The sequence below is a fragment of the Labeo rohita genome, unplaced genomic scaffold (assembly GCF_022985175.1).
Source record: "Labeo rohita strain BAU-BD-2019 unplaced genomic scaffold, IGBB_LRoh.1.0 scaffold_61, whole genome shotgun sequence".
In the NCBI taxonomy this organism is placed as follows: Eukaryota; Metazoa; Chordata; class Actinopteri; order Cypriniformes; family Cyprinidae; genus Labeo; species Labeo rohita.
The window spans coordinates 548,188-558,280 of record NW_026129535.1 but is presented as its reverse complement, the minus strand read 5'-3'; the positions used below and the strand labels follow the sequence as shown (position 1 = coordinate 558,280).

At 36.7% G+C, this 10,093-nt stretch overlaps 1 protein-coding gene across 1 annotated transcript; it reads left to right on the top strand.

The window, feature by feature from the left end:
* The first annotated feature begins 2,589 nt into the window (after window positions 1–2,589).
* On the top strand, window positions 2,590–8,993 carry inpp1 (inositol polyphosphate-1-phosphatase). Its single transcript, XM_051104003.1, has 6 exons — window positions 2,590–2,782; window positions 3,563–3,775; window positions 3,883–3,943; window positions 5,295–5,495; window positions 6,558–6,732; window positions 7,838–8,993. Exons 1-6 carry the CDS (start codon window positions 2,780–2,782, stop codon window positions 8,337–8,339), a joined length of 1,155 nt encoding a protein of 384 aa, XP_050959960.1. The 5' UTR covers window positions 2,590–2,779; the 3' UTR covers window positions 8,340–8,993.
* The last annotated feature ends 1,100 nt before the right edge of the window (window positions 8,994–10,093 follow it).

Genomic DNA, 10,093 nt, shown 5'->3' with positions numbered 1-10,093 from the left:
CCCCTGCTTTAGATGGTTCAAAAATAGACAAGAGGGCATCATACATTAAACCAGCGGTTCTCAATTCTGGGGACCTCCTGCTCTGCATGATTTTTATGTCTCTCTTATCTGACACTCAGTTCAGTTGATTCATTTGAAATGAATCAACTTCCCCTAAAGAGCTGATGATCTGAATCAGGTGTGCTAAATAGGAGAAATACAAAATGTGAAGAGTGGTGGGTCCCTTAGGACCGAAATTGATAACCACTGCATTAAACGACTGAGGATCACACACTACTAGATTTTCAAGCTGTTCGGAGCACAGCAAATTCATGCAGAAAATTGCACCTCGTTGGTAGGAGATATTTCTAATTAAACACACCTGAACAAGCTAATTAATGTTTTCACAGTAACAAGAAAGGTAGAGGGAGGTGAGTTTTCATCAGGCCTGGAACTACACTCTGTAGCACAGTGGCCCTCCAGGGCCGAAGTTCTTCTTCTTTGTTTATTGGCCATTCACTCCGTAGGAGCATTACCACCACCTTATGCACCTGGGTGATGAATCTGTATTCTATTTATTTATTTATTTAAAAAAATAAATAAATAAATGGATCAGAGCCCAGGCTTCAGCTGATGTTGCCTGTTCAGCTTCTGTGACCTAGTCCTGTAATCTCCAAAAAAAGTTAAAACAGCCCTATATATCTGATCATCACTTAAACCCAGAAGATCCACAATGCTCACTGGCCTGTTTCTTATACTACTAAAAAGACTGTCACACTGACCATCATACTTACCACACTTAAAAAGCACATGCTCAACTGTTTCTAAGATACCACATTTATTACACATCCCGCTTTCATGCTTCCCCATTAATGCTAGTGTTGAGTTTAACCATGTATGTCCCATTCTTAGTCTAGAGATTAGAATAGTTTACTTAATCCTTTCTATGTCTTCCATAAAACTGTTCTTTTTTCCCTACTGATTTCACAATATTATAATACCACCTACCGGTGCTGCTATTTTCCCATCTTTGTTGCCATATTCTTATTAATTTCCTATTATTCACTGATTTTATCTCACTTCTTCCCAGAGGCACCTTAACATCCACCACGTTTTTCTTTAACGCATTATACAGAAATATACAATTATACCTTCCATTTTCAGTCTGTACAATAATGTATAAATGTCCACTAGCAGATCTTCTCTATCGCTTTTTGTAGACATTATACTTTTAAGAGCTGATGAAGAATCTGAGCAAATTAAAATCCTATTTGGCCTAACCTGTTGTACCCATTGCAATTAGAGGGTGACACGGGAGTGGATTTTCAAATCTCTCCCGTCCCACTCCCACAAAAAAAAAAATCCCATCCCATCCCAATCCCAATCCCACGAAAAAACTGGGAAAAAATCCCGTCCCGTCCCAATCCCGGAAGAATGACTCCCATTCCCTCCCACTCCCGTATTATTTTTTTTTTTTTTTTTTTTTTTTTTTTTGGCTAGAATCTGCCAGTTACAGTAAAGAATACAGTACAGATCACAGTATGCCCGTAACTTTTTTTTTTTTTACATTAGTTGAATAAAAATGCAAAATTTTGTTTATTATTATTATTATTATTATTGAACTGAAAGCCATCTTAAACAAATGCACAGTGTGCATTGCACACACATTAAATTTCACGTAAATCATTCATGCAGACACACGTTTCCTATTTTAATTGGTCCATTTGAAAGTAGACATTTCACTCTATAGATACATTTTTCATGTCTCTAAAGCAAGTACACACGGAGTTTCGAAGTGACGCGCTCAAGTTCACAGAGACGGACGGCAGAAAGCTCGTCCTTTTTGCTTTAATTTGTTTACAAAAGCGCAACGTTTCCTTGTTTTTCTGAGTGCACACAAATAAACGTTGAGTCATTACAGATTCGAAAGATGCCTATCACTCTTATCTGTATGACCAAAAAATGACGGTATTTTAAGAGCAAGTGACCGCACCGGCGCCTCTGTCATGCAGCACCGCGCTACTATTCGGCTTCCACACTCGCACTGACACTTCAATAGCGCACATTTTTCTAGGTTAACATTAGATTGAGCGGCCATGTAAACTTGCTACTACATACATCTTTCAGATGAAAAGCAATATGGTCGATGAATGATAGGTGAGCATTTGGATGTCCTGCTGTATTACCAGTCGTTAACGATCTGTCCGTCATGAACTCACTTGCTTAACCAGCCACACCAAAGCATACAGAAGGAGAGAATAAAGAGACGGGTCAACTAGAATTAAGTTCAAAATTACAATATATATATAAAAGGTATATTTGTCTGTTTGATCCTTAGATCTGTCTGTATAAATCTGTACAAAAAAATACACATTTTCTCTCATAAAAACATTATTTTCATAACTATTACTATATATTTCTTTTGCTTTTTCCCGGGCCTCCAGTAATCTCATTTCAACAACAGGTTCAGGAATATTCCATACCGATACACCACTTAATGGCATGTTAGGACAGATTCAGGACCGAAGTTGCCCAACCCTGATCTAAATGTATGTTTAGCTCCAGCAGAGGGCGGTATTCATGAGCAAACTCCTCCTACTTTGACGCAATGAGAGGTGGAAAGGTTCTCATTTCCGAGGCGTTTCCGTTACTTAAAACATCTGCGTTAAAATACGCTGGCGTCACGTATCAGAGATGAAGTGTGTGCGGGCTTTCAGGCGGAGAATCAGCACAGAACTGTGATATACAGGAAGCGCTCAACTTCAACTCAAGGACATCTAACCACTACAGATTTATTTCAATGGTATGTGCTGTAGTTATCGTGACTTGTCTTTGCTTGTTAGTTCTGTCTTCTAATAAGGAAAGCATTCGATCCTGTGCACAGATGTGGGCAGTGTCGGTGTATTTGTGTTTCTGTATGTGACTGCGATCCATGTATACATATTTATGTACTCTGTTTTAGTGTGTCTGCGTGTTTGTTTGTGTGTGTGTGTGTGTGTGTGTGTGTGTGTGTCTGTTGGATGATGTGAACTGTGTAACACTTTGATAGTTGGGTCAGGTGAATCTGCAGGAGAAATGTCTATTCAAGTTCACCAAAGCTGTATAATAATAATTATAATAATAATAATAATAATACAAATATACTTAATAAACACTATCCCTCTGTAATTTCACTATGTATTAATGTCATATGCATTTGTATGTCTATTTACATATATTTGCACCATTCACAGTATCTGAGTCCAAAGTTGAACAAGCAGCATGCATTTGTACATTGATACAAATAGACTCACTATGTTCAAATTCACAGCCTGATAATTTCATTATGATTTGCTTTGCACAAAGACATCTGACTTAGTATTTCTTCTGGAATTCATCATGGTGCTTTGATCTTAAAGTTTTTGTCCCAGTTAGTTAATGAGGGTCTTTTTTTAGGTTGCTAACATTCATGAAACATGACCTGATTTTTACTTGACCTGTTTAGTTCTATAAGTGTGTTGAATGTTACTGACACACTTGTAAAACAGTATCATTGACGGTTCAATCTATAGAGCCAACCTTGTTTGTTATGTGTGATTCACAGGCCTCAGGTATGGCAAAGTTGCTGCAGTTGCTCCTGAGCGTGGCTGAAAAAGCTGCCAATGTGGCACGGGTCTGTCGACAGGAAGCATCGCTTTTTGAACTTTTGGTACAGGAAAAGACAGGAGCTGACAAAAACAAGAAATTCGTCCAGGACTTTAAGACACTTGCTGATGTGTTGATACAGGAAATGATTCGCCATGATGTTTGTGCCCAGGTTCTTAAAAATAAAGCTTTTAGTAAAATCTAAATTTGTTTTTGTCGAGTTTGTCTGTTCCTATAGTCGTAATGATGGCTAAATAAATCTCCATTCTTGCTTTATAGTTTCCGGAATTGGCTGGCTTTATTCATGGAGAGGAGTCAAACAAGTTTGAAAATGGGCTTGGTAAGTTACCTTGAGAAGCTTTGATTGATTGCATTCAAATTTTCCACACAATTATGTGTCACTCTTGTGGCACTCGTTATTTGACTTTTAACCCCACTGAAATATGTAAAGCTGTAGATCATGTGACAACACGAATACATGTTTCTTTGCATGGCAAATGTTTTTGACTATATGGAAAGGTAAAATCAGATAATTTTATCATAGTTGACTTTATGTTGAGCTGTGCTGTCTTTGAAGCAGTGGTGTAAGAAACTCTAATTTTATAAAGGAGTCAATCATTCTGTTTTAGACAACATAGGATGGGCCAAGTACAAAGCCCTGTGGGATGCAAGATGCAGAAAAGAAATCCATTGCAGCTGCAATGACAGCCTATGTTTACATTAAACTCAAATGAATGGCTTTCTGATGTCTTCTTTTTCACAGCGGTTTTTAAGGCCTTGCTCACTACATGACCACTGCACTCCCTACCTCCCTTGATGGGTCCTTTTATCAAATAGGATAGGCACCAATTAGAGATGCACTTCTCAGCTAACAGTGGCGGTGGGTGATTGTGTGAAATGAAGCAAACAGATCCAGATGAATCACAATGAGGACAGTGAAGATGCTGTCATTTTGGATCCAAGCAGTTTTTAATCTGGGTCGAGGGGGTGAATATGTCAGGATTTGAAATGGGGTTATGCAAACAATTTTAAAATCAGATGGGATGAAGACAGTGGTTAGGTTGTGGCCATGGTAGCTGGTAGGCAAATGGTTGCATGGTTATAATAAAGTCGAATCAAAGCTATCATTATAGAGTATTTTGTGAGTATATTGGAGGAGCTGAGAAATACTTAGCATGAGATGAAAAGCTTGTGTTTGTTTTGGGGTGATCAGGAGGTGCCAGGGAATAATGCATAATTACATCCACTGTTGTCTTTTTTTGGCAAAATCTGAAAATATTCTGATATTGAAATGGGCCATTCACATGATTTGTGTAACTCCGAAGAGGTTTTATTTGGGAGATGTCTTTAGAAAAGTTTTTTCTTTTCATTTTACCTCCTTACAATGCTTGTGCTTTGTGTACCAAGGTAACCATGGTAAATCATTAATTTGGCTGAAATGTGTGGTTTATCATTTTATACATTTTCAGAATTTTCATAAATAGTTTTGTCTGCTTATTCAAAAAAAGGAAAAAAATAATATATATTTTTTTCAATTATTGAGTTTGCAGGTATGCGTCTGCTTTTCATAATGAATGTTTATGCATCTCTGATGGTCAAGAATGCTTAAACTAAAAAAGATATAGGCAATGTCTTAATTAAATAAGTGATACCATTTGACTGGAATTGATGTGTGATTGTATTTCTTTCAGGGGAGAGTGTTACTGTGACAGTATGTGCTCAGGAAGAGGACACAACTACTCTGTTGGCTAAAGTTCTGGATGGTGATCAAAACGCTGCTTCCCTCCTGACCAAGGTGATCCACCAGGATCTTCAGATTAGAGATGAGATGGCTGAATCTCTACAGCTGTCAATCAGTCCGGCCGACGTGGGCATCTGGATTGATCCCATCGGTAATGTATTTATTATCATTTTATTAATTTAGTGAACTTTTATTTATTTATTTATTTATTTTTTTAATGACAAGCAATTTACAGGGTTCCCACAGGTTCATGAAATCCTTGAAAGTTTGTGAATCTGCAAAAAAAATTCAAGGCCCTGGAAAGTTTTTTTTTAAAAAAACATACAAAGATACAGGTCGTTGAAAATGCTTGAATTATTTTGTGCAAGAAGTTCTCTGGAAAAAAAATCCATATTATTCTCTCCGGTCCACTAATGTATTATTTTGCCAACACTTGGCCTATGCATTGCTTGATTTATGGTAGTTACGCATATTTACACATTACGTTAATGTTAACACCTAAACTCTTTTCATTAAAATCCATCCAAAAGTTATCAGACCATTTTAGAATGCAGTAAAAGATGTACCGAAAATTCTTCAGTGAACAGAAATACGACAAATAGAATATCAGATCTGTCATATGGCAAAAATAAATGCAATAGTTGCATAGTTGTGTTTGACACGTGAAAACTGTAACTATGCATCTTACAAGGTAACACAATGTAACCTTGCTCTCACTTGAAATGTGTCCCCACATTAAGTCCTTGAAATTGAGGGTATTGGGCTTGGAAAGTCCTTGAACGGTCCTTGAATTTAAAGTTAACTAAGGTGTGGGAACCCTGACTTTAATAGAGCCAACAATTGATAGTTGAAGGCGTGTGTCATTTGAAAGACTATATTCATTTCAAAAGTAAGATACATGTGTGCCCTAACTGGTATTTTTACATAGCTTGAAGATTTAATAAACCCACAGAACTAAGGGGAGGAGAAGATATTTTCTTAATCTAAGGTTGTACATAATGCCTGTACAGGTACAGGTCTCCTTGTGTCAGTAGTTGCAAAACTAGTTAGGAGATATCTATGTGCAATCTATGAAGGAAAAAAAGCTAAGTGAAAATGAAAACTCAAACCTAAAACTGGAAAGATTTGTTTTTTTTTTTTTCTGGATATTTAACAACCCAACCGGTTATGTTTATAAGCCTTTTTTTTCCCTCTGGTAATTTTTTTTTTAAAGATGGAACAAGTCAGTACATTGAGGGGAAAGAGGAAGAGGAGCCAGATGAAGGCTTTTGTCCATTCGGACTCCCGTGTGCTCTGGTTCTGATTGGGGTTTACTTACGATCCACTGGCCAACCAGTCATGGGTGTTATAAACCAGCCGTTTAACCACAAAGACTCAGCGGGTAAAGGGTAAGAGTGCTGCTTTAGCATTGTTAAAAAAAAAAAGCTCAGATGAGATCTACAAAAATGAGAATATTGTTGTAATACAATAAAAAAAAAAAAAAAACAATCATTGAAAATAAAACCATATATAGTCACATAAAAGGGGGGAACATGTAAGTGTAATACACTGTGCATGGGATACAGCATTTTCCACTGTCAGATTAAAGAGTTTACTTTCATAAAATGAAATGTGTTGACCCCTTTACATTTTTAGCCAAGTGAAATGATATACAAAGTATATTATTTAGAAATATACAGATTCAGACTCTCCTGTTTGATATCATTTCATGGTTTTATGACCTGTTAAAACATCCATAAAGAACAGAATAGAACCAAAACATTTCACAGACTTTTTGACTGTAAAACTCCTATAGATGGAAAAACCACATTCTTCCTGGATGATTCAGAAGACAGGTTTTCAATTGCGAGTTTTTAGTGCCTCATAAGTTTTGTGCATATTTTAGTCTTTGACAAACTATAAACCCCAACCACCCCAATCATAGATTTTTGGTGAAATGCATGGAAACCAATAAACCTGTATGGCAATCTGTTTAACCAAATTATCTATGTGTTGAAATACACATTTAAAAAAATACGAGATAAGAAAATCACAGAATTTCTCAAAAAAAACAAACAAAACAATTTCAAACTTTTCTTAGTTAAAAATAAGTACAACACAGTAAGACCGTTTTAAGCTTTTCTGGGCCCGTATTTACAAAACATTTCATCTTACCACTAAGACTTCTCCTAAATAGCATTCATGTTTTAGCTAAGAGTTTTCTCTTAAAACCTATTCACAAGGTAGAGGTAGAATGCTGGCAACAACCATTTTAGCCCTGCTTAAAAAACAAAACAAAACAAAAAAATAGAAACCATCACAGAATTTGTAATGGTTTTTACTAGTTATAATGGGAATTTTACTGGTTTTAATGGTAAATGTTAGTCTCTACTGGTAATTGGTCATCGGCAAGTTATGAGCTACTTTTAGCCTTAAGATGTTTTGTGAATACAGCCCTGGCCTTCTGTTATGTAAGTTACTGTATTACTTAATCTCTTCATGATGTCATTGTAGATGGAAAGGTCAGCACGTCTGGGGTGTTTCGTATGAAGATGTGAACGTTTGCTCCTGCACGCAGCGCCGGCCGTCGTGTCAACAAAAGAAAGATTATTTGTCTGTGCTGCTGAGCTCCAGTGAGAGGCCAGCTGTGAAGGATGCTTTAGCGGCCATTTCCAATGGCTCACTGATGTACGCGTCCGGTGCAGGATACAAGATCCTGTGCGTGGTCCAGGGTCTGGTGGATGTTTATGTGCTGTCAGAGGGCAGCACATTCAAGTGGGACTCGTGTGCTCCTCATGCACTTCTGCGGGCGTTGGGTGGTGGCATCTCGGATCTGAGTGAGTGCCTGCGTGCCCATGTGAAAGGAAAAGAAGGACACGCAGCTGAACTGACCTACCATCAACCTCACACTGAAAGTCATGGTGTGGACAGATGGGCGAACCGCGGAGGAATAATTGCATATTTGGAGTCCAGCGTTTTAGATAAAGTTGTGGCAGCACTTGCTGGAAAGATATGATAAAAATATTATTATACTGAAAGGCAAGCGCTTGGTGTATGCAATTATGTTTTTTTTTTTTTATTGCATAATCTTGTGACCTTTGCTATTTTTATAGTAAGATTTAGTGGCATATTCAAATGTTAATTTAAGGCTGTAGCTTTTCAGGAGAAAAAAATCTATTATAATACTTGTCTACAATGTATATATAAGTTTTATGTTTGGAAGAAGGTGGTTATATTTTCACAAAAAATGGGAAAGGAAACCAGTTAATATTTTTCCTCTTTCTTATGATATTGTTGCATAAGTACAGATGATGTCACATGTGTAAACATTTCTGATGGTCACCTGAGATAAAAGAAACAGAAACCAACAGTTCTTCATGTTTCATAGTAGCTGGATTATCATGCATAACAAATGCCTAGGCCCTTTTATGGTGATGTTTTGTCAAAAACATTTAAAAACCTAATTATTCTTAATAATAAACGCTTGACCGATAATGTGTGTCAGAAAAAGAAAAAAGCAGATGTGTTAGCTTTGATGTCTTTACATACAGCAACCCTTGTTCCATCATTTATAGGATATTATATGGCTCATTACAACTGTTACAGTCTGTAACAGTTTTCATTTACTGAAAAAATAAAATAAAATAATGAAGACTTTTTATTGGAAAAATATTTGTTGTCGTAATGGAAAACTTGAGAGCTAAGGGGCTGATGGGGAAAGTGTGTTAAAGAGCACAGAGAGGACCATGGATGCCCTTTTATGTGCAAAAGCTGTTAAAAAGATCCTCATTTAATTCCCTCTTGGCTTCATGTCTGTGCCAGTGTGTTTATGACTAGAAAAGGATCCAAAGTGTCTCTTCCAGTTGCACACATACAGGTCGTGTTCTGAGTAATTTTATAGGAAATACTGGTTTCTCATGAACAAAACCTTTTGAAAAAGGGGCATAATTCTATAATGCTTGAAAAATATCCACTGTAATGTTCTTACAAATGGTGACAGAGACCAAAATGAAGTTTAATTAAGTACCATGAGACTTCCAGAAGATATACAGCATGCTAAAGCTAATTTGACAATTGTTTGCGGTCTTAGATGGTAAATTCGATAGCACCGGGAATCTGATAATCTAAATATATTGATATCCTCATTATAGTGCCACACTGAATCCTAGCCAGCACAATCACACATGATTCCTTCACAAAGATTTCATCTGTTCTAAGCTCAGGCTTTCTGTGGGTATTAATTTGCCTTTCCACAAATTGAAGCGAGAATATCTTCTTTAGTCTTGTTACAAATATCTAAACATTCTTAATTTTAAAAAAATGTAAAATTACATTTTTTTTTTAGCACAAATCAGTGTGTTACACACACACTCTTATGGCTCATATGGCAAAACATAAATATTACTCTCATGAGTGTATATTGTGACACCTTGAGCAGAAGAAAAAAAAAGTTGAGCTGCATATGGCCTTTAACGACTTTTGCACAGTCCTAAACATTTCTGTACAGTATGAGAATCTGACTGAAGGTAAACATTTACAAAGCTCTAATTTACCCTAAAGTTTCAGAAACAATGAAGTAATCAAAACAACCATTGAGTCTGAGTCAACTATATACTGTGGTCAGTCATTTTTAGCCTTTGAGGACATTTCAGAGGTAAACGTGCTGCTATTTTATCATGAACAATTTCGAAATCATTTTGCAACCACATTGAACCTTTATGCCTCTTCAATCTGAAATCACCTAAAGTGGAGTCACAGGCTGAAAGATCA

Excerpts from the sequence above, each read along its gene's own strand:
- inpp1 (XM_051104003.1), top strand. Across the intron at positions 3,944-5,294 it reads CAAGTTTGAAAATGGGCTTG|GGGAGAGTGTTACTGTGACA; the intron begins GTAAGTTACCTT and ends TATTTCTTTCAG. Across the intron at positions 5,496-6,557 it reads CATCTGGATTGATCCCATCG|ATGGAACAAGTCAGTACATT; the intron begins GTAATGTATTTA and ends TTTTTTTTAAAG.